The sequence below is a fragment of the Podarcis cretensis genome (assembly GCF_951804945.1).
Source record: "Podarcis cretensis genome assembly, chromosome: 11".
Taxonomy (NCBI): domain Eukaryota; kingdom Metazoa; phylum Chordata; class Lepidosauria; order Squamata; family Lacertidae; genus Podarcis; species Podarcis cretensis.
In genome coordinates, this window is record NC_137180.1 from 66,107,562 (window position 1) to 66,131,460 (window position 23,899).

General features: G+C 52.2%; 1 protein-coding gene across 4 annotated transcripts in view; it reads left to right on the forward strand.

Annotated features, from left to right (window-relative positions):
- RUSC2 (RUN and SH3 domain containing 2) overlaps window positions 1–23,299 on the forward strand; it is a 53,334-nt gene extending 30,035 nt beyond the window's left edge. For 3 of the 4 annotated variants that reach the window (XM_079994673.1, XM_079994672.1, XM_079994674.1), the window contains exons 3-12: window positions 1,562–2,326; window positions 3,134–3,319; window positions 4,791–4,934; window positions 6,704–6,780; window positions 12,879–13,053; window positions 14,432–14,537; window positions 15,118–15,164; window positions 16,419–17,400; window positions 20,100–20,267; window positions 22,980–23,299. In XM_079994673.1, coding sequence (XP_079850799.1) covers window positions 1,562–2,326; window positions 3,134–3,319; window positions 4,791–4,934; window positions 6,704–6,780; window positions 12,879–13,053; window positions 14,432–14,537; window positions 15,118–15,164; window positions 16,419–17,400; window positions 20,100–20,267; window positions 22,980–23,160 — 2,831 coding nt within the window. In that variant the 3' untranslated portion in view covers window positions 23,161–23,299. The remainder of the gene's footprint in view (window positions 1–1,561; window positions 2,327–3,133; window positions 3,320–4,790; window positions 4,935–6,703; window positions 6,781–12,878; window positions 13,054–14,431; window positions 14,538–15,117; window positions 15,165–16,418; window positions 17,401–20,099; window positions 20,268–22,979) is intronic. The other variant, XM_079994675.1, reaches the window with a different exon arrangement.
- Window positions 23,300–23,899: the final 600 nt, after the last annotated feature.

Below are 23,899 nucleotides of genomic sequence, written 5' to 3' on the forward strand. Positions count from 1 at the left end.
AGGCTCCGAAAGGGGCTGCCTGTGTGATTCTCCTGGGAGGGTCACGCCAACCTGGGGAGATGCCCAGAGCAGCACCTGCCAGGCTGCCTCTGACTCAGGTTTCCAGATTGATGGAGGCACTTAGACTAGACAGTGTCTGTTTTGGGCATCATTTCACAGACATTTATGCCAAAGACGGAGCCTTTCACTGCAAAAAGTAACACACACGCAGGGGCACCAACTTGAATAAAATATTGGGGGGGGGCTCAGGTAAGCCCTCACCCTCATAATCGATTACATGGCATGGCGCACGCACACCACATGAATGGCAATGCCCATCAACTTGAGGGGGGGCTGGCTCCCTCTAATACTTTATTGGGGGGTTGAAGAGCCCTCGGATCCATGGAGTTGGCTCCCATGCGCAGTGGATGCTTCCAGCTAACCGTTCATTGAGCGTCCATCCTGATTTATGTGCAGAGGGGTGAGGAGAGAGTGGCTTTTTAATTCACTCTTCTGGAAACCACAGGAGGGAAAAGTGGCTCTTGTGCTTGCTTGTTTCCAGGAGAGCAGGATGCTGGGTGAGATGGGGCCCCTTGGGCCTGATCCAAGAGGCTCTTCTCATGCTCTTAAGGCTGCTGTGCCACCCAGAGGCAGTCTGTGAGGGTTCCAACTGCTATAAGAAAAACTGCTCCCTTTTCCTTATGGGATATTCCAGAGACCGTATAAAGTCCTTATGTGGGTTCTCTGTCAGTAGGAGAAAATAACAGAGGCCAACCAGAGAATATTGAGACGCAAAGCAGCTAGTAAGCCTGATCTTTATTAAAGGAAATAAACTATTGCAACAGGGTCCCCACTCACCACATGCAGGAGGGAGAACCCTGAAAAATGGAGCACAAGCCCTATATAGACTTTTGAGATTGCCCACCCTGTAGCTCAAGACCACCCCCCAAAACATCATCCATACATCACAGAAGGAGGCGGTCTCCAGCAGAAATTTGAGAGTGTTGCTTCTCTCCTGTCTGCCAGGATACCTGATAAGGCCTTACTTGGCTGCATTTTCTGGGTAGCCTGGCCATTCCTTGGAGATGGTAAATACTTCCTGAATCTCTTCCGCATATTGAGAGTGATACTTGCCAGGCTGTATCTGAAAAGGGAGGTGTAAGCAGCCCCTACAGTCCAAAGACCACTGGAAAGCTTTTCCCATTTCCTTCCTCCTTGCAGAGAAATAGTTGAGGTCCATTTGGGAGAGTCAAAATGGCTTCAGGATTGTTCTCCTGTACTATTTCAGACACGTGGTTTACATACTTATGTATGTGTTTGCCTTGTACATTTATGAACATTTATGTTTTATATGAGACCTTAGAATTCTTATAAAACTACATCCTTAGAGATATTTGTCCTTAGAGATATCCTTAGCCCCCTTTGGCCTGACCCAGCCGTCTCTCCTCATGCTCTTATGGAGCTTCCAGCTCCAGAGGCAGTCTATCTGCAGTCCAATCTTCTATGGGGCATCTGGGCACTGGGAGAAGAGGAGCCCGGGTCCCCTGGTGTCCTTTCACGCTGTCTCTCTCTCCCTCTGCAGGCGGCGCAGCGGACAGCAAGTCGGTGGTGCGCTACAGCAAGGCCCAGCGCCCGACCACCCTGCCCATCCAGCCCTTTGTGTTCCAGCACCACTTTGCCAAGCAGCCCAAGGCGCGGGCCTTGCACAGCCACTTTGCCGCCAGCCTCTCCCAGCTCTACAGCCGCTCGGCCACCAGCCAGACTCTCTCCTCTGCCTCCCAGTCCTCAGCCGAGATGGTGGTCCAGGCGGCGGCCCAGGGGCACGGCCAGCGCTCGGCGGACGGGGCGGCCTCCCTGGGGGACGGCTGTGCCAGGAAGCCCGTGCCAGAGACCACGCGCCCGTCCCCGCTGGGCAGCTACTCCCCCGTGCGAAACAACGTGCCTTTTTTCCAGAGCGCGGACTCCTCCTCCTCCTCCTCCTGCTCGCCGGGCAACGAGAGCCACCCGCCCCGGAGCAGGTCTTGCCCGGTCTCTGCCAACCTCCTGCCCGCCGGGACTTCCCCTCCCACAGGAAGCCAGGCTGCCAATCTCAGCAGCAACGCCAACGGCACCGCCCTGCTGGCCAAGAAGGAGAGCCCCCCGCCTGCGCCTACGAAGGCTCCCGTGCTGCTGCCGGAACTGGATGCCCCCGCACCCGAGCGCCAGCTCCACCGCAGCACCGCCCTGCCTCCCCTGATGCCCCCCGGGCTGATCCTGGCCAGGCCAGGCGACCATGGGGAGCCCCAGTGGCCCCTCGGCTGCAGCGAGGCTCTGGGCGCAGGATCGCTGGGCCCTCGGCCTCTCAATGGTGGGTAGCTGGTCCAGAGATGGCCATGCAGCAGAGCCTTGGGGTGTTTGGGGAAAGATCTGGGAGTCTACATGGGGTTGGGGGGGGGGCTATGCCATTTTCCTTCATTGCAGGGGACCCAAAAACACTGGGTGTTGGGGGGAGATATAGGCTGCCATTGTCAGGCTGCCAGCGCCAGCCCGGGTGGGCCCTGCTTTTGGGGAACGCATGCCAAGGCACCATCTCTGGGCCAAGGGGCCCACTGCCTGCGAGTGAGGGTACCCCCCTGTAACCTCCCCCTGGGGAGCAGCCGGTGGAGGGCAGGGGTTGGGTGTGCCTGTCTTTGGCCAATGACTGGCTCCAATTCTGGGGGTGCACTGACTCCTGTCCTTTCACGTCTCTCCAACTCCCCTCCCTGGGAAAGCCAGGCTGTGCCGGAACTGAGACGCATCTTGCATTGTAGGGGTGGGCTAGATGACTTTAGGGGCCCCTTTCCAGCTTATAGTTCTAGGATTCTGCAGAATATGCCTGTGTGCATGTGTGCGAAAGGCCTCTGAAGCATCAGATGGTCGGGCGTCCCTGCAACCTCCTCTGCCCAGCTGCCTCCTGCCCCACCTGCCCAGCTCAGGTGTGCCCTCCAGGTGTGTTTCCCCTGCACCTTTTTGGGGGCTCCACCGCTTGAACACCCCGATGCTGCTGCTGCTGCTACTAACTGCCTGTCTCTGTTCCTGCCTCCTCCCCTTTGCCCCCCCTGCTTTTCTGCCCCTCTCCTTCTTCCCCGTATCTCCTTCCGGCTGCCCCCTGCCCCATCCCGGCTGCCCCCCCCAGCCAACCACCTCTCTCCGCAAGCCCTCAAGTGGCGGGAGTACCGGCGGAGGAACCCCCTGGGCCTGGACCGCATATCGGGGCTGGCCGGCAGCCTGGACTGGAAGCAGCCGGAGGGCAGGCTGCCCTGGAGGAACCCCATCTTCGAGCTCCCCTTGAGCACGGGCCGCGCCAGCTGCAGACTCAACGGTGGGCCCCCTCCTCCCGTGGGCCTGAGGCAGCCAGCGAGCAGCTCTCCTCCCCTCTTCCCTCTGGGTGGGGAGGGGGGCCGAAAGGGGGCCTTGGAGGGACCCGCTAAAAGGGCAGGAAGGAAGGGGAGGACTCAGCGGCGGGCCATGAATGCCAACCCCCTGTCTCTGAAATCATATACCGTATTTTTCGCTCTATAAGATGCTCCTGGCCATAAGACGCACCTAGTTTTTGGAAGAGGAAAACAAGAAAAGCCAGCAAGAGCCGCAGAGACGCTCGCTCGGTGCGGCTGTTTAAAGATAGAGCAGCTCTTGCTGGTTTTTCCAGGAGGTGGGAGAAGGGACTGACGATCTGCCCTCCATCCCTTCTCCCACCTCCCGGAAAAGGCAGAGCAAGCTGAAGCCAGCAGACCAAGAGCTGTGCTGGCTTCAGCGATAGCTGCGCAAAGCCTCTTCAGCCAGCACAGCAAGAGGGAGAGCTGCACAGCGCCTCTTGGTCTGCGGGATGGGAAGGAGCCCTTACGGAGCCCCTTCCGTCTCTCATCCTGCTTCGCTGGAAAGCCAGCGACCCAGAAGTACTGCGCAGTTCTCCCTCTTGCTGTTCTGGCTTCTGGGATAGCTGCACATCCTGCATACGCTCCGTAAGACGCACACGCACACTTCCCCATACTTTTTAGGAGGAAAAAAGTGCGTCTTATGGAGTGAAAAATACGGTATTTATTCCACGTATATCCCACCTTTTCCCACCTAAAAGAAAGGCCTTCTTCACGCAGTGCAGTGTTGAACTATGGAACTCCCTGCCACAGGTATGGCCACCCACTTGGGTGGATTTAAAAGAGAATTGGACAAATTCATGGAGGATCAATCTCTCCCAGTGGCTACGAGCTATGAAGACCATACTCGGCCAACAATCAGAGGCAGCTTTGCTTCTGGATCCCGGCTGCTGGAAACCCTAGAGGGGGTTCGAATCCAGCTTGCGGGATTCCCATGGGGGCATCTGGGTGGCCACCGTGGGGACAGGAGGCTGGATTAAATGGGCCCCCTTTGGCCTGATCCAGAAACAGGGCCTTTCTTTTGCTCTTACAATAACAACAACAATAATACATTCATACCTCGGGTTTAAGTAGCTTCGGGTTAATCATTTTTGGATTGCACTCCACAGTGACCCGGAAGTAATGGAGTGTGTTACTTCTGGGTTTCGGCACTCGCGCATGCGCAGACACTCAAAATGACATCACGCGCATGCGCGGAAACAGCGAATCACAACCTGCAGACGCGCAGACGTGGGTTGCGTTCACTTCAGGATGCGAACGGGGCTCCAGAACGGATCTCGTTCACATCCAGAGGTACCACTGTAATAATAATAATAATCATACCCTTCCCATCTGGCTAGGTTGTGCCAGCCCCCCCACGTGTCACAGAGGAGCCGGATCTGACCCTGCCCGTCTCCTTCCCCTCCTCTGTCCCTGCAGGACATTCCCTGAAGCAGCCGCAGCTCAACTACTCCGACTTCTTCCCAGACTATTTCTCCTTGGCAGAAAAGCCCCCGGCTGAATTCTGCCTCTCTCCAGACGGCAACACAGAGTCCATCTCCATCGATCTGCTGCAGAAGAAGGGTAAGGTCCTGGCAACATCTGTGGGGTGGCAGGCAGGGAAGTGGGGCTGTCTGCTCCCCACCACCTTGCCCTTCAGCCAAACACAGCTGAGCAAAGGGCTTGGGGGCTCAGTTTGAGTGGCGATGGACACACAACACCCCAAAAGTGTCCCCAAAGTGCATGAGGAGCCCAGATAAAGGAAGGAGAGTGTGGGGAAGAGGGGGCTACCCACTGAGCATCATATAAGGGGCTGGGGGGCTCCTCCTGCATGCACGTTTTTTGCTGCGTCGCAACAACAAGGACCTGGGAGAGACCAGGGTTCGAATCTCCTTCCAGCCACATGAAGCTCACTGGGCGACCTTGGGCCAGTCGCTGCCTCTCTCAGCCCAACCTGCCTCGCAGGGTTGTTGTTGAGGAGGATGTTGTAAATGAAAATCTGCCCTTTTTCCCTTCTGGGGTACCCAAGAGCCCATATAGAGTCCTTACATAGGTTCCCCATTGGTTGGAGAAAATAACAGAGGCCAACCAGAGAATATTGAGAAACAAAGCAGCTAGTAAGCCTGATCTTTATTGATCTGTTGCAACAGGGTCCCCCACTCACCACACACAGGAGGGAGGAGAACCCTGAACAATGGTGTGCAAGCACTTATATAGACATTTTAAATTCCCTGCCCTGGAGCTCAAGACCCCCCCCCCCCCACGATACATCATACCTACATCACAGAAAGGGTGTAACCCAAGACCACCCCCTACATACCTACATGGCAGAAAGGGCGGTCTACAGCAGAAATCTGAGTGCTTTGTTTACCTCCTGTCTGCCAGGTTACCTGTTTAATGGTCTCTTGACTGGATTCCCTGGGGAGCCTGGCCAGTCTTTTGTAATGATAAATACTTAGTTCCTGAGCCAGGTCACAGGCTCACCCTGTTCATACACAGACACACCCTTAAGACAGGATTTGTGAAGGAAAAGACAATGGGGAGGCATTTCCAGTTTGACCTTGCAGAGAAAACATTTGCTCAGTTTAGGAATAAAAATGGTTTCAGGTTGGTCTTCCTGTGCTGATCTATGTATGTGCTTGGTTGGTACACTTATGAATATTTAACATATATCTAAGACCTCCAAATTCCTATCCCAAGGGGGAGCACTTCCTTGAGCTCCTGGGAGAAAGAGATGAGAAACAAATAATTGAGTAAAATTATAATCTCTCCCCCTGCCTCCCGCTTCAGCTACCAGCAGTTGTGGGGCTTGTGTGGGGAGAGTTAGCGCTCCAGCGCATGGGCCAGATCCAGTCACTTCCTCCCCTCCCGGCAGAGAACGAGTCTTTGGGAAATTTGGTCCTTTCTAGTTTATCTGAGTGGTCCATCTTTGCATGTTGCAGATAGCAGCAGCCTCACTCGGGCACTGAAGCTCTTGAACACATTTGGGGGCTGAACCTCACCCCCAATCTGGGCTCTCACTCTCTCTCTCCTAAAGCCTAGGGGACAGGCAGGCCACCTCTTCTGTTGCAACTGGGCAGGAATTCCTGCTGGCTCCTGGAACCGGGATTCTCCCAGAGTTCAGAAAGATAATAGAGGCAGCAGGATTACACCCTCAGATCTCCAGGTTTCCTGCATTTCAGGGGGCCTAGGGACACACCAGATGGAGCTCTGCAATTCTAGGATTCTTGGAGTTTTATCCAAGAAGGAAATTTCTGGGGATGGACTTCCTGGGACCTTCTCTGCAGTGTGGGGCAGGCGAGGGATGCATGGCGAGGGCCCTCACCCACCTGCCCTCTTTTTTCACCCCCCAGGTCTTGTCAAGGCGATCAACATGGCTGTGGATTTGATTGTGGCGCATTTTGGGACCAGCAGGGATCCTGGGGTGAAGGTGAGATCCTCCTTTTCTTCCTCTGCCTCCCCTCCCCTTCCTTGGGTCTAGGTCACCAAGAGCAGCCAGGATCCTCCAGGGGCTCCCAAAGCCCTTCCCTGCCTTTCAAGACATTGCCACCACCATCGCTTGCGGCCCCCACAGCCCTTGTCCCTTTAACGCAAGTAGAAAGAGCCTGTCCTGGATCAGGCCAACGGCCCACCTAGCCCAGCATCCTCTTCTTACAGTTGCCCGTCAGGAACCTGTGGGAATGTTCAGGGATGCAGGAGAGGATATATTGTCTGATTATAGCCTTTCCAACTTGTGTTAACAAGTTTCACAATTTAGGAGTAACATTCCCCTTTATAAACTTGCAGTGGATGTGTTTGGTCAGGCTCGCTAAAGCCTCTATAATAACTGCTCTGGTATTTTCCCCTTATTCCCTCATAAAAGATAAGACACGACACAGTCTTCTCTAAAAGTATAAAAAGGTTTACTCACACATCATTCTGTTCACAATCGGATCCCAGAAGGCAGACTTAGCTTAGAAAAGTAACATACACCTGGAAACTATCTCATAAGGAGACCGTCCCTTTGTCCTCTCTGGGCTGGAGGCCAAGAGAGCATCTTTGGCTAAGCAGATGTTGCTTCTTTGATGCATGTAGTGAAAGAGAGAGAGATGGCTGCCCTGCCCTGTGCTTTTGTTGTTACCTGCACAGGTGAGGCCACGCCCACCTCTAGTCACATGCAGAGGAAGTCTGTCCCAGCCCAGAAGGAAACAGGAAGTTGACCTGCTGGCTGGACAAACATTCCTCCCCATGTGTAAACATGCTCACTCTAGGAATGTTGTACTTGACTGCTCTTGTGTTTCACATCCCACAGAACCAGCAAGCAGGATTCAAATCCAGGGTGTTCTCTTAACCCTCTTTTAAAGCCATCACTGCCTCCAGCGGGAGGGAGTTCCATAGCTTCACTCTGTGTTGCGTGAAGCAGTTGTTCCTGCTGGCAAAGTGCTTCCGTTTCTCCCTCCCAAGTATTCCAACGCTCAGCTTCGTTAATGATCAGGAGAGCAGTGGGCAAGTGGGGAGACGAGGCCAGGGCGCCCCATGGTTTGCCAGGTCCCAGGTCAGCTCCCCAAAAGGAGCCCTTTGTGAGTCAGGATCTGGACCCCTCCCTCTCCTTGAGGAGAAGCCTTTCTTGCAGCAATCCTAGGCAAAGCTTCATAGGAAAACCTGGCAGGAGTGTAGGAACCCAAGCCTATTGAATCCCAGGCTGCGGGTGCAAGGGGACTCTGCAGAATCTTGAAAAAGAATACACTCATACCTCTTGTTACGTTTGCTTCAGGCTGCGCGTTTTCAGGTTGTGTCTCACGGCAACCCGGAAGAACCGGAAAGGGTTACTTCTGGGTTTCGCCACTCGCTCATGCACAGACGCGCAAAATGACGTCATGCGCATGTGCAGAAGCGGCGAATTGCGACCCATGCATGTGCAGACACGGGGTGCGTTCCTTTCAGGTTGTGAATGGGGATCCGGAACGGATTTCGTTTGCAACCAGAGTTACCACTGTACTGTAGCTCCCTCAGGGAGTTGGAGATGTTTAGCTTGGGGAAGAGGAGACTGAAGGTGGGACAACACACGGGCGGGAAATGCTATAAACAAATCAGAAATTAGATCGTTATAACAAAAGGGGGGGAAACCCTATGGAAAAACACGTATAAAAATTCTCTGCTCTCTGGCACCATCTGGTGTGCGCATGTTTATAGCACATTCAAACAGTTGTGTCTTTGCTGAGTCCTGAGAGGAGATCTCAGGGGCTGCCACAGGGAAGATGGAGCCAGCTTCTTTTCTCCTGCTCTGTACGGTAGCACCAGAACCAGTGGGGTGGACTTTCCTCCACTGGAGGTTTTTAAAACAGAGCTTGGCTGGCCATCTGTCAGAGATGCTTTAGCTGCAATTCCTGCACTGCAGGGGGTTGGGCTTGAGGACCAGATAGATCAGTCAGTAGAGCATGAGACTTAATCTCAGGGACACGGGTTCGAGGTCCCCTTTGGCCCAAAGATCCCTGCGATGCAGGGGATTGGCCTGCATGACCCCTGGGACCCTTCCAGTTCTGCAATTCTGTTTTTTTTATATATATATATAAATATTTATTAGAGTTTCCAAATTAATACAAAGAAGAAAAAAAAAGAAAAAAGAAGAAAAAAGTAACAAAAATACAAAGATACAAAATTAAAAAACAGTTAAAACAAATATAGTTTCCATTACTTATTTCCATTAACTTATTTCCTAGACCTCCTCTCACCTCCCCCTTTTGTATTCCAGTTCAAATTCTTAACTCAGCAAATCCTTATTATAACTTATTATAACTTATTGCTCAACCTTTACATTACAGGTGGCAACCACTTAATTTCTGTCCAACATCCCTCTAATGTCCATTAATTTTGCAATGCCTCTGGAAATAGCCTTTAAATTTCTTCCAGTCTTCTTCCGCCGACTCTTCTCCCTGGTCTCGGATTCTGCCGGTCATTTCTGCTAGTCCCATGTAGTCTATCACCTTCATCTGCCATTCTTCCAGAGTGGGTAAATCTTGTGTCTTCCAATACTTCGCGATGAGTATTCTTGCTGCTGTTGTCGCATACATAAAAAAAGTTCTGTCCTTCTTTAGCACCAATTGGCTAACCATGCCCAGAAGAAAGGCCTCTGGTTTCTTAGGGAAGGTATATTTAAATACCTTTTTCAGTTCATTATAAATCATTTCCCAGAAAGCCTTAATCTTTGGGCACGTCCACCAAAGGTGAAAGAATGTACCTTCAGTCTCTTTACATTTCCAACATTTGTTATCGGGCAAATGATAAATTTTTGCAAGCTTGACTGGGGTCATGTACCACCTATATATCATTTTCATTATATTCTCTCTTAAGGCATTACATGCCGTAAATTTCAAACCGGTGGTCCATAACTGTTCCCAGTCAGCAAACATAATGTTATGCCCAACATCCTGTGCCCATTTAATCATAGCAGACTTCACCGTTTCATCCTGAGTGTTCCATTTCAGCAGCAAGTTATACATCTTTGACAAAATCTTAGTTTTGGGTTCTAACAATTCTGTTTCTAATTTTGATTTTTCCACCTGGAATCCAATTTTCTTGTCCAATTTATAAGCCTCCATTATCTGATAATAATGAAGCCAGTCTCGCACTTTGTTTTTTAGTTTCTCAAAACTCTGCAATCCAGTTCTGCAATTCTGTTATTCTATGACCACCCCCCTCTGCCAGTGGGAAATGTGTCTTGCAGCAGGAGGGTTTTGTTTCCCAGAGACGGGTGTGTTTGGCAAGGGAGCCTCGCCTGTTCCTGGAAAGGCTGAGACATCTGCAGCCGCGTGACCCTGCCCTGTTCCTCAAACTGCCTCCAGCTGCCCCCCCCCCCAGGGTTTATGTATTGCTTATTTATAGTAATCCTGAGGATTTGCAGCCAAGACAGGTCACAGCCTTGAGCATCTCTTAATGCTGCGGAGCTTGAGGCTTCTGCAGTTTGGTCTGAGCCGAGTTTAAGTCTGGTTTCTCCTTAATCTTACTGCTCTAATCCCGCCTTATCTGGTGGGGGCGGAAACCCTGACCTGGGGGAGAGAGAGCTTGCAAGGAGACGCAAGGAATCGAGCACACTGACCAAACAGGCTGGGCGGGGGGGGGGGGCGTTGCTCCAGACCCCCCTTGACTCATTGCGTGGCCTTGGCCAAGTCGCTTCTCAAAGTTTGCGCTTGCTAAAGGGAAAGGATGGGGGCCTCCTCTGCAGGGGTGTTGTGCGTCATCGGCCGGGGGGAAAGTGCTCTGGGGTGCATCCGTGGGAATGTTCAGGGATGCAGGAAAGGATATGTTGTCTGATTATAGCCTTTCCAACTTGTGTTAACAAGTTCACAATTTAGCAGAGTAACATTCCCCTTTTTAAACTCGCGGCGGATGCGTTTGCTCAGGCTCGCTAAAGCCTCTATAATAACTGTTCTGGTATTTTCCCCTTATTCCCTCATAAAAGATAAGACACGACACAGTCTTCTATCAAAGTATAAAAAGGTTTACTCACACATCATTCTGTTCACAATAGGATCCTAGAAGGCAGACTTAGCCTAGAAAAGTAACCTACACCTGAAACTATCTCTTAAGGAGACAGTTTGTCCTCTCTGGGCTGGAGCATCATTAGAGAGCATCAAACAGGATGAATCTGAGCCTGGTCAGATTTATTGACCTGCCTACTGCAGGAACACTTTGTCTCTCTGACTCTTTCTCACCTTTAAACCAGAGATCATAGAATCACAGAATTGGGGGACCCCTAATTCTCCTCTAGTCCAACCTGCAGCAGTGAGTTCCGCAGGCTTAGGTTCGGAAGGTCAAACAAGACTACAGCCAAGAAATTGAAGCAAACCAGCGGCTGGAAGGCCTGATCTTTATTGTTGCAACAAAATTCCAAACTACACCATAGAAGAAGCGGAGAGTAGCCCCAAACAGTGAGTTATGTCAGTTTTTAAAAGTTCCCCAAAGTTTCCCATAATACATTTCCAGAAGCATCATCAAGACATGTCACAGAAAAGGTGTGGTCTCAGGTAGAACCTGAGATCCAGGCAGGCCCAAGTCACTCAAATACAGTCTTTCAGGCTTACTCCATCAAAGTACAAAGGAAAGTACAGTGGTGCCCCGCAAAACGAACGCCTCACAAGACGGAAAACCCGCTAGACGAAAGGGTTTTCCGTTTTGGAGGCGCTTCGCAAAACGAATTTCCCTATGGGCTTGCTTCGCAAGACGAAAATGTCTTGCGAGTTCCTGCGGGGTTCCCCCCCCCCTTTTCCTAAGCCCTAAGCCGCTTATCAGCTGATCCGCTGATAAGCCGCTTATCAGCTGATCCGCTAAAAGCCGCTAAACCGCTAATAGCGCTAATCCGCTAAGCTGTCAATGGGCTTGCTTCACAAGACGAAAAAACCGCTATACGAAGAGCCTCACGGAACGGATTAATTTCATCTTGCGAGGCACCACTGTATTTACGGTTCCCTGGTCCCTGAGTCAAGTCAAATAGACCCCTTTGTCTTATCTGGGCTTCAACCCACTATGGGACTTTAAAAGGGGGTTAAGAGAACACCCTGGGTTCGAATCCTGCTTGCTGCTGTTCCTTAAATTTATTTATTTTATTATTTTCTGCATATCCAAATTCATTTAGTTTGCTCATTTAATTATCTGCTTTAAATATATACACTTATGAAACTGCAGGTTATTACAATAATCCTGCTAATGCTTTTATCTGTAAATATTCAAGACGTAAACCATTTCCATTCTTTTAGAAAAAGTTTGTTATCTTGATTTCTTATTCTTCTGGTAAGTTTCACCATTTCTGCATATTTCATAAGTTTTTGTATCCATTCTTCCTTTGCTGGGACTTCTGCTTCTTTCCACTTTTGGGCAAGTAGCATTCTTACTGCTGTAGTAGCACATATAAATAATTTTATATACAATTTAGGTAGTTCTGTCCCTATGATTCCCCAAAGAAAAGCTTCTGAGTGTTGTTGTTTTTTTAATAAAAGTTATTTTGAACATCCTTTTCAATTCATTGTATATCATTTCCCAGCAAGCTTTTTTAAAAAACATTTTTTTACTAATTTTCCAAAAACAACAAAAAGTAAAAAACAACAATACATATTCAAACACAGAAAAAAATAGAGTTGACTTCCCCCCTATTCCTTTCCCTGGTTCTATTGTTTATCATCATACCACATGTCCATTTAAAATTATAAAAATTATTTAATTATAAAATCATTAAAATTAGTTATTGTCCAGCCATAATGTCTTTACAAGTATTTTTAAAATCCTGCTAATGTATTAACCTGTGTACACTGCTTCTGTAGATATGCAGTAAAGTCCTTTCTTTAAATTCATTGTCATCTCTTCCTCTTAATTTCAAAGTCAATTTTTCCATTTCAGCATATTCCATTAATTTCACTTGCCAGTCTCCTTTAGCTGAGACACCTTCTTCTTTCCAGCGTTTCCCAGTTAGCTTTAACCTTCCTACAAGACCACCCCATATGGTCAAAGGAACCTTCTTTCTCTGCCGTCCTCTGACTCTCTCCCCTCCTTTCTCAGGCCAAACTGGGGAACAGCTCCGTCAGCCCCAACGTGGGGCATCTCATCCTGAAGTACCTGTGCCCGGCCATCCGGGACGTGCTGAGCGACGGGCTCAAGGCCTACGTCCTGGACGTCATCATCGGCCAGAGGAGGAACATCCCCTGGAGCGTGGTGGAGGCCTCCACCCAGCTGGGTAGGCAGCGCAGGGGTCCGGGGGGGGGGGCAGTGGCATAGCAAGGTCAGGTGGTACCCGGTGCAGAAAATTTCTGGTCTCCATTGAATTTTTGAATTTTTTTGCCTGCAAAAATGGTTTGACTTTATTTCACTTTATTTCATATTTGCTTACCAAGAAATGTGGATTCTAGGCCTCTGATAACAAGTAGGCAACTGTGGACAGATACTCACCGCATTTTTCGCTCCATAAGATGCACCTGACCATAAAACGCACCTAGTTTTTAGAGGAGGAAAGGGGAAAAGCCCCATTTTGGAGGGAGGTCAGCTCACAGATGTGCAGCTTCTTTTGCAAAGGGGAAAAGCCCCGTTTTTGGAGGATCAGCTCAAAGTTGTTGAGCTTACTTTGCAAAGGGAAAAAATTCTGTTTTTATGGGGTTCAACTCACAATTCTGCAGCTTCTTTAGGAAAGGAAAGGGAGCAATTTCTACAGTTCCCAGACAGATAGTCTGATCAGCCAGTCACATGTCACTGGGGAAACAAACAGTCTCCGTCCGCAGAACATTCAAGCAAGGCAGGGGGCGGAAAGGGAGCTAGCAATCGACCACACATTCACTCCATAAGACACACAGACATTTCCCCTTACTTTTTAGGAGGAAAAAAGTGTGTCTTATGGAGCGAAGAATATGGTAAATCTACAGGATGGATTGTGTTTTGGCTTGTGTTGTTTTATTTATAGCAGGCAGGTCCCAAGAGACTGCGATCTACTCCCACTATAAAAAATTGGCAGTGATCTAGCAAAAGTTGTTGAGGGAGGCAGCGGGCGTAAGAGGTGGCACCCGGGGTGGACTGCCCCCACTGCGTCCACCTTGCTCCGCCCCTGGCCACCTGACCTGGAAGCTGAAACCCGGCTCCCTCGGCCAATCAAGCGAGATGACGCCGCAACCCCAGAGTCAGTCACGACTGGACCTAAGGGTCAGGGGTCCCTTTACCTTTACGCAAAAGAAAACCCAAACCTCAGAGTGATTTACAGAAAAAGTTTAAACAATAAACTGATGAGAAAAATTAGCAGAAACTATTTAAGACTTTCGAAAAGTTGAAATAGCAATAAGCTGAAAACAGATTAAAACTGGCGTCCCCTTTAAGCCGAGAGTCACCCCCTTCCAGGCCTGTGGGGGCATCCTTGCCAGCCCCTCCCTCCCTGGCAGGTCTCTGGGAGGTGGGAAGCTCTCCCCGGGTGCCAGCCCCTCCCAGCCCTTCCCCTGGGTTCCCTCTCAGGCTGGGTGCTCTGCCTGACCCCCAGCTGACTGTCTCTTGGGGATGTTGCAGGGGGTTGGACTGGATGACCCTCGGGGTCCCCTCCAATGCTGCACTTCTGTGATTCTCCCGTTCCTCCACAGGCCCCTCCACCAAGGTCCTGCACGGCCTCTGCAGCAAAGTCAGCCAATATCCAGAGCTCACCAGCCACTCCATGCGCTTCAACGCCTTCATCCTCGGCCTCCTCAAGTAAGCGCTGCTTCCACTGTCTCACACCAGCCCTTTGGGGTGGGCCCAAGGGGGGCGGGCGGTGGGGAGAATGTGAGGGAGATGAGCAAATCTCCAGGGCGCCACCCCCCACAATAAACCTAAACGCTCCCAAAGTCTGTGGTTTACCTGTGGTTTCTGCATTGCAGGGGTTGCGCCTTGGGGTCCCTTGCAGCTCCACAAATATGTGATTCCAAGGGATGAAAGCAAGGGGTTCCATGGAGCCCCCGCCCCACCCCTTGGCCGCTGCCTCATAGGGGACTTTTGTGCTTTAAAGCCTTTTCTGCCACCTCACAAACTGGAACTCGGGTCTGATTCTTGCATAACTTTCTGGCCAGCCAAAACTCCCATGGGGGCCTTTCCCCACAGTGCTGGTCCCCACATGGCAGCGGGGCTTTCCTTGGGGGCTCCTGTGACGCCAGAAACTTCTGCCATCAGCCTGCCTTGCTTCTGAGTTTGGCAGCTGGGGTGCCCTTCGTGCCAGGCCCACACTTGTGGGTCCTGGAAATGAGACTGACCGATTCTCAGCCCCCCCCCCTCTCTCTACTTTCTCCTCCAACAGCATCCGGTCCCTGGAGTTCTGGTTTAACCACCTCTACAACCACGAAGGTAAGAAGAGGTAGCTGGGAGGTGGGGGGGGGCAGGTGGCCTGCATCCGAATGTAGTGGTTGGGATCTTGGCCAATAGCTGGAAGGAAGATTCTGCAGAGCTGCCCACCTTGAGTCAAGCACCTTGCCGGGGGAAGCAGGAGAAAGCCCCGGTCAGGTCCGAGAAATGGGGCAAGATGAGCCACGGAGAAACGGCCTCATTCTGGCATTGTGAAGGGTGCTTTGAGCATTTTGGGGGTGAGCGGAACTGGGGAGGGAGCCAGGCACCCGTTCTCCACAGCTCCCCCAGGAGGCAGGGATGGCCACCAACTTGGATGCCATTAAAAGAGGATCAGGCCAGATTGTGGAGGCAGTGGTGTAGCAGGGGTTGCCAGTGACCGGGGCAGGGAAGCCACCGATGCTGCAGAAGTGCCCCCTAAGACCCAAGCAGGGCTCTGCTGCACCACCCACCCACCTGCTTGTGCCGTGGGGGGGGGGGTCATTTTGTCCCTTGGAATGTCTGATGCCATGATACCTACCCTGTTTCCCCGAAAATAAGACAGTGTCTTCTATTAATTTTTGCTCCCAAAGATGCACTAGGTCTTATTTTCGGGGGTGTCTTATTTTTCCATGAAGAAGAATACGGTACACATTTATTGTCTAATTGTGAGTCAGTCAGACTCCGTCAGGGCAGAGCGAGCAGCAGGCGGCAGCTTGTCCTGGCCGCGGCACGGGCTCTCTGATTTAAAGAGACCTCGCACGGCCTAAATAGCTCCGGCTGCGCTGCGGCCAATCAGTGAGCTGCACGGCGGTGCCCGCCACTACGGTCCAGAGGAGTCAGACGCCTCATGGTAGCTTCGGGGGCCTTATATTCCCAGGAGGCCTTATGTTCGGGGGGGGGGCTTATTATCGGGGAGGTCTTATTTTGGGGGGGATGCCTAATGCCCTGTTTCCCCAAAATAAGACTTACTTCCAGTTTTGCCTCTCGCTGTAAAATAAGACCTAGCTCACCTTTGGGAGCAAAAAATAATATTCGGGTATTACAGTGAGAGGCAAAACTGGAAGTAGGTCTTATATTCGGGGGATGTCTAATTTTCGGGGAAACAGGGTAGGAGAAAGGCTTCGGGGTTTTTTGGTAAATGTTAATTTGAGCATCTTTTTAAATTCATGGTATATAAGTTCCCAGAAGCTCTTTATTTATGTTTTACAACTCCACCACATGTGGACTGAATGACAACCCGCGGTTCTCCCTCTCGCTGTCTCCCTCTCCCTGCAGACATTGTGCAGGTGCACTACCAGCCGGTGGGCTTCCTCTCGCTGTCGCACGGCGTGTGCCAGGGCCTCTTTGAGGAGCTGCTCCTCCTCCTCCAGCCCCTCTCGCTGCTCCCCTTCAGCCTGGACCTCCTCTTTGAGCACCACCTGCTGCAGATGGGCAAGGAGCAGCAGCAGCAGAAGGAGATGCTCCGCGTCCAGCAGGGCCTGGTCCTCTCGGCCCACTCCACCCTCCAGCTGATGAGGAGCCGGGGGGCAGCAGCAGCAGCAGCCATGGGGGCCGGCGGCGGCACCAGCAGCACCACCAGCAGCAGCCTGGAGAGGAGCGTCGGCGGCTGGGCGTCGGCGGAGCAGGACCGCGGCCGAGAGAGCCATGGGGCACCCCCGGTGAAGGCAGCAGAAGAAAGGGTCAAAGGCGAGGGGGCCCCATCGGTGGCGCGCCCCGAGAGGGAAGCAGAGTCGGCACGGTGGAAGGGCCCCCCCGAGCCCAAGAAGGACAAGCAGGCCAGCTGGTGGTACCAGCTGATGCAGAGCTCCCAGGTCTACATCGAAGGGTCGGCGGAAGGGGCTCGCTTGGCCCGCTACGAGCGCAGGAAGAAGGGGGTGGCGGGGGGGATGCCCCGGCCAGCCGAGCCCAAGAAGGGGCCTCCTCCACGGGAGGGGGTGGTGGAAGGGGCGGAGGCCTGCCCCATCGCGGAGGTACCCCTCCAAGACAGACCCCCGGCAGACGTAGCAGCAACAGGGACTGAGCCTCAGTGGAAGGCAGAGACCCCCCCTGCCTGGGAGGCAGCGAAGGAGAAGACCCTCCGGCCGTTCTGGATGGGCAGCCCCCCAGACTCGGTGCTGACTGAGCTGAAGCACACCAGGGAGAAGGACGCAGTGCCAGCCCCAGACCAGGGGGGTCCCCAGGAGGACAACGGCACCCCCAAGTGGGGGCACCTCTTTGGTTCCCGAAAGGCGCCCAAGGAGCCCAAGCAGGCCAACAGGTAGGTGGGGTGGGGTGGGGGCAGCAACCTGGGGGTGCAGGAGGGTGCTGGCGGTTTGGGTGCACCCTAGAGCGGCATGGGATGGGCAGAGACCCCAAAGGCTGGGAATAGGAGGAGGAGGAGGAGGGGGTCTCCGTGGCACTTTGACCTCAGGCTTTTTGCAAAGAAGGTGCCACTGGCCTGGAGGTCTTTGAGTTGATAGTACAGTGCTCCCTTGGTTCTCAAACTTAATCCGTTCCGGAAGCCTGTTCCAAAACCAAAGAATTCCAAAACCAAGGCGTGCTGCTTTCCCATAGAAAGCAATGCAAAATGAATTAATCCAGACTTTTAAAAACAAGCCCTAAAACAGCAATTTAACATGAATTTTACAATATAATGAGACCATTGATTCATAAAATGAAAGCAATAAACAATTTACTGCAGTCACACAATCCATCAATCAGTAGCTGAACTGAGTTCAACACAGTCGCACACAAAAAACAAAGAGCTGCAAAAACAGAAACACAAAATAAATAGTAAAAACAGACAGACCTCAGCATAGCACTCAAAACAGAAGTGTAACACTCAAAACAGGTCACATTTGACTTCCGAAAAAAGTTCGCAAACCGGAACACTTACTTCCAGGTTTGCAGTGTTTGGGTCCCAATCTGTTTGAGTACCAAGGCATTTGAGAACCAATCTGAGATTGTGGGGTGCAGAAAGGGAGCCCCAAGAACACTGCCCCCCCCACTGTGCCAATATCTCTGGCAATAATGACGAGGCTGAAACAGAGGAGGAAGCAGGGTGAATGTCACTCCAAACAAGGGCACAGTCTGCTCTTCTTTTCTCTGGTGTGTTTATCTCCCGCTTCTCCTTCAAGGAGGCAGGCATTGCTTTCCGCCTTCCTGTTTTATCCTCACAACAAGCCTGAGAGGTAGGCTAGGCTACCCTGAGGTCACCCAGCGAGTTTCGTGGCTGAGTGGGGATTTGCACCCTGCTCTCTCCCAGGTCCTAGTCCAGCGCTCTCACCACTGCGCCACATTGCCGCTTGTCCTTCGAAGGAGCCCGATTGCTGCCCTGGCACCGCCCTGGGATGGCCGTGCCCCCCCACGGGCAGCCTCCCTCCCTGCAGCTGCTCTCCTGAGCCATCCCAGTTCAGGGCTGCTGGTGCAAAGGCCTGGGGGGGGGCAGACCCAGGTGTATCTTTTGCACCTGGGACATTTCAGAATGGAAACGGAAAAGAAGGTTAAGCAGGCAAAGGTGGGAATGCTTAAAACTATAGATGCTTCTGTGTCTTCATCAAGCAGCACTGGATTAAGACCTTCAAAGGCCCTAAGCACGTAAAAGATTTTGTTGCCCCCCCCATATATCTAATTCAAAATACAAACAAGAACAAACCCTCAAATAAAATTTTATTTTTTGAAATGAAACAAAACCTACAGTGAGATGGAAAATAATGTTCATTTCCGTGCATTTGTATTTGAAAACTTTTCTCTTGTTGTTTATGAATAGATGTTATTAGGATTTATACAGGGAAATACAAAACTTAATATCATATCTCTGGGGTTTTTGGTCCATATCAAAATATTGATTTGGATTCAATAAAACTCGTAGAGAAAAAGAAATGCAGGAAATATAGAAAGGCAGAGAGGGAGATAAAGAAGAAATAGACAAGAGATTTAAAAGGTGGGAGAATAATAAAGTTCAAAAGTTAAAGAACTTCCGATTCTTCATTTGACTGCTGCATATAAGCAATACAGTCATACCTCATGTTGTGTCCGCTTCAGGTTGCATTTTTTCGGGTTGCGGACTGCCAAAACCTGAAAGTACCAGAACAGGTTACTTCCGGGTTTCGGCAGTCACGCATGCACAGAAGCGCTAAATTGCGCTTTGCAGAAGCACAGAAGCGCAACCTGTGCATGCACAGACGCGCAGACACAGATTGCGAATGCTGCAGGTTGCGAACGTGCATCCTGCACAGAGCACGTTCGCAATCTGAGCATCCACTGTATTCACATCCCTACAAAGCTACTTTCTATAAGCAAATATTATCTTCCATCCTCAAATCCAAATGCCATTATTTCAAAACATCTATGAGAAGTTTCCAATCTCCCATAAATGTTAAGAATGACTTTTCTCTGCTTAAGCATGCCGGTTTTTCCAGCTCAGCCATTCTCCCATTGCTGGTAGTGACGAGTCCTTCCATCTCTGTGCATATAAAGTCTCGCCCGCAGAATTGAAGCAAAGCTCCAGAGACCTTTTCTAACTGTATAGCTGGAAGTCCCACTTCCGGTGAGCTCTGGCGGTGTGCTAGCAGCCTCTTCTCTGCAGTCCTGCTGGAAGAGATAATTGGGTGGCACTTATGGCAGCTAGGAAGCATTTCCTCCTACTTTTTCTAATTGCAAAGCCTGTGCTCAGATCCTCAAAACTAACCTTATGTCACACATCCGCTTCTGTAATTAGTAGAGATGAGGCACCTAGTCTGCCTCGTTGCAGAGTTCTTCTGTTGGGATTTTTAATGTACAGCAATTGTGACCATTAATGTTGAAAATCCGGCAATGGGAAATTTCTGTGGTGCCCCCTTCCTTTGATGACCCAAGCACAAGCTTCTTTTGCTGAATGGTTAATCCAGCCCTGCTGTACCCCGATAGCTGCCTCTCATGTTTTTTCTGTCGTTCTCTGATCCGCCCACTGGTCTTGACTTCCTTCTCCCCTTCCAGGCTGCCCTCTGGCTGGCTGAGCCTGGACCGCTCTGTGCTGCAGCTGATGGCACAGACAGTGGGGGCCACGGTGTGGAGAGAGGCTTCCTCGGAGCCTGAGCGGCTGGCGCCGGACCCTCCTCCCGCACATCCACTGCCAGACAGGGGAGGCTCCCCCGAGACACCCTGGTGAGGGATACTGCGGGGCAATAGGGGGTTGGGGTGGGGGCAGCCACAGGGCTGGGGGGGCAGGGTCTGTCTCAAGGAAGCTCAGGCTAGAAGGCTTTTCGGGGGAGTTTCCCAGAGGCCCAGGACCTCCCCCCCCCCTGGGACCCCTCAAGCTTGGAGTCCTGGTAACCAGTCCAAGGGGGTCTCATGGAAAGCCCTGTGGGGGTGAGATCTGAGCCCCTGGCCTGGGCAGGAAGCAGAGGCCTGGATCTCTTGGGGGGGGGAGTGTGAGGGGGCTGGGCTCAAAAGCAACCTCAGGTGAGGGATGGAGAGCATCTGTGGCCCTCGGGGTGCTGATAGACCCCCCCCCATGAAGCCAGGAGTCTAGTGAGAGTGAGAGTGCAGAGATGCTTGAGGTTGCTCAGCCCATCATAGTCCTTCTCTCTGACAAGCTTCCTTTAGGGTTTGCCCCCAGTCCTTGCGGCCGATGGAGGTAGCCCCCAGAGGCAGCTGGTGGGCTGCGGCCATTGTGCCCTGTGGGAGAGGAGGGCCCCTCCTCTGTGGAGACCCTGCCTCATGCTGCTCCCCCACCACCCCTCCTCCAGCAGCAATGGTGACCATGCAATCCTGGAACGTCGCAGTTGGAAGGGAGCCCCGGGGAACATCTAGTCCAGCCCCCTGCCAGGCAGAAATCAGCTGAAATACGGCCACTTCACCTTTCCAGCCCCTGAGTCATTTCGGACTCACAGCTGTCCATGGAGGCACAGGTCAAATCTGTGTCCAGGACAGCTGTCTATCAGCTCCATCTGATACGCAGGATGAGACCCTCCCTGCCCGCAGGCTGTCTGCCTAGAGTGGTTCATGCTCTGGTTATCTCCCGCTTGGACTACTGCCATGCACTCTACGTGGGGCTACCTTTGAAGGTGACCCGGAAACTACAATTAATCCAGAATGCGGCAGCTAGACTGGGGACTGGGAGCGGCTGCCGAGACCACATAACACCGGTCTTGAAAGACCTACATTGGCTCCCAGTACGTTTCCGAGCACAATTCAAAGTGTTGGTGCTGACCTTTAAAGCCCTAAACAGCCTCGGTCCAGTAGACCTGAAGGAGTGTCTCCACCCCCATCACTCAGCCCGGACACTGAGGTCCATTGCTGAGGGCCTTCTCACTGCGAGAAGCAAAGCTACAGGGAACCAGGCAGAGGGCCTGGTCAGTGGTGGCACCCGCCCTGTGGAATGCCCTCCAACCAGATGTCAAGGAAATAAGCAACTACCTGACTTTTAGAAGACATCTGAAGGCAGCCCTGTTTAGGGAATTTTTAATGTTTGATTCTATTTTTCATATTCTGTTGGGAGCCGCCCAGAGTGGCAGCGGAAACCCAGCCAGATTAGCGGGGTACAAATAAATGTTGTTATTATTATTATTATTATTATTATTATTATTATTATTATTATTGGCTTCCACTGAAGAAGAGGTCTGGGGGGGGGGCAGCTACCCTTTCTCCTCCCCCACAGCACCCCAGATCTCCTGCCTGCTAGGGTCTTTGAGGGAGAATCTCCTTCACTGGCGGCGTAAGCAGAGATTGGGTGGCCGTCTCTGTCTGTGATTTCTGCCATGGCGGCGGGGGGGGGGGGGATCTTCCATCTATGGCTATAGGATTCTAGGATTCCTTGGAGGTTTCCCAAAAGGGGTTGGGTGTCTTTCCGCCAGGGATTCTTGAGCTGGGAGTCCTGCCTTGCAGAGGGCTCGACTAGAGGACCCTGGGGTTCCCCTCGGCAGGGCTGTGATTCTACAAATGCCTTGCCTGGGCAGGGAGGGGTTCCCCCGCTGCCCCCAGGAGGGCTCTCAACCCCTGCCTGCCTTGTTTAGGGAAGTTTTTTATGTCTGGTGCTTTATTGTGTTTTTAATATTTTGTTGGGACGCGGGTGGCGCTGTGGGTTAAACCACAGAGCCTAGGACTTGCTGATCAGAAGGTCGGTGGTTCAAATCCTCGCAACAGGGTGAGCTCCCATTGCTCGGTCCCAGCTCCTGCCAACCTAGCAGTTCGAAAGCACGTCCAAGTGCAAGTAGCTAAATAGGTACCGCTCCGGCGGGAAGGTAAACGGCGTTTCCGTGCGCTGCTCTGGTTCGCCAGAAGCAGCTTAGTCATGCTGGCCACATGACCCGGAAGCTGTACGCCGGCTCCCTCAGCCAATAAAGCGAGATGAGTGCCACAACCCCAGAGTCGTCCGTGACTGGACCTAACGGTCAGGGGTCCCTTTACCTTTAATATTTTGTTGGGAGCTGCCCAGAGTGGCTGGGGAAACCCAGCCAGATTGGCAGGGTATAAATAATCAATTGTTTGTCAGTGTTTGAAAAAAGAAAAGGTTCTGACCTCCTCTTTGCTCCTTTGCCTTGTCCTCAGACCTTAATTGGCACAAAGAGTCCTTAAGAAAGAGTACTTTGCAGAAAGCTGCTTTTATTCTTAAAAGTCTTCTCCAACCACGACCGACAGCTTTTATAAACACCAAACACAACCAGCCTTCTACGCTCCAACCAACCCACACCACACTAACATTGACCACTCTGTATATACAAGTACAATTTGGTGAGCGGTTGCATGAGACATTGTCGGTTGCTGACTCCTGTGGACTTAGTTCATTTAGCGTTCAAGAAACAGCAGCCAATTTTTTAGCTGTGACATTGTTGTTGTTGTTGTTCCCCCCTCACGACCCCCTCCTTCCCTCCACAGCGAGGTCAAGGCCCTGTGCCACCACATTGCCACGGAGGCCGGGCAGCTGAGCTTCCAGAAGGGCGACGTCCTGCGCGTGGTGGGCAAGGTGGACGCCGACTGGCTGCGCTGCAGGCGAGGGGCAGAGAGCGGTCTGGTGCCCATCATGTACGTCACCCACATGGAGGACGAGGACTACTGACGGGGGCCGGGGGCGGCCGGGGAAGCCCAGAGAAGCACAGACCCACGGAGCCCGGCCGTGCCCCCCCAGCAAGACAGTGTGGGGCACACAGGCGCCTCCTCCTCCTCCTGATCCCGTCTCCCGATCTCCTCGCTGTGAAGGAATCTCAGAAATCACTGCTGCTCTCCGCCTTTGCCCCCTGTCCTGCCAGGGGTCTCCTGTTGCCAAGTGTCATTGCTGTGCATGCTCCTCTCCTCTCTCGCCCCCTCCCCCCCCCACAAGGAACTCTTCACCTGCTTCGCCTCCAGGGCTCGTCCGGCATAGACCTTCGGCCGCCAGGACTGCCGCTTTTGTGTTGCAGGGGGTGGACTGGATGGCCCTTGGAGCCCCCTTCCTAAATAGGGCGGTGCAGCCAACACCCAGCATGCATTGCTCCGCCTCCATCTCGGGGGGGGGGGGCTTTCCTGCAAGCTGCCCCCGGTGACGGCAGGCGGCATTGCAGGCGGCCCTGCCCTAGACATGCCCCCTCTAGAACTGTGTGCTAACATATATTAACACCCCCGTTGCATCTTGTGGCCCCCGCCACACCGCAGGGGCAGCCGGTGGAAAGGGACCTGTGCCCCGGGGAAGGGGCATCTAGCTTCAGAAGGAGGGAGGGAGGGAGGGAGGGAGGGGGTGGGGTCCCCCCCCGAGGGAAAATAATCCCGCCCATGTGTCTGTGTGTCTGTGTAGTGGTTTGGTAGGGGTCCACAGCCGTTCT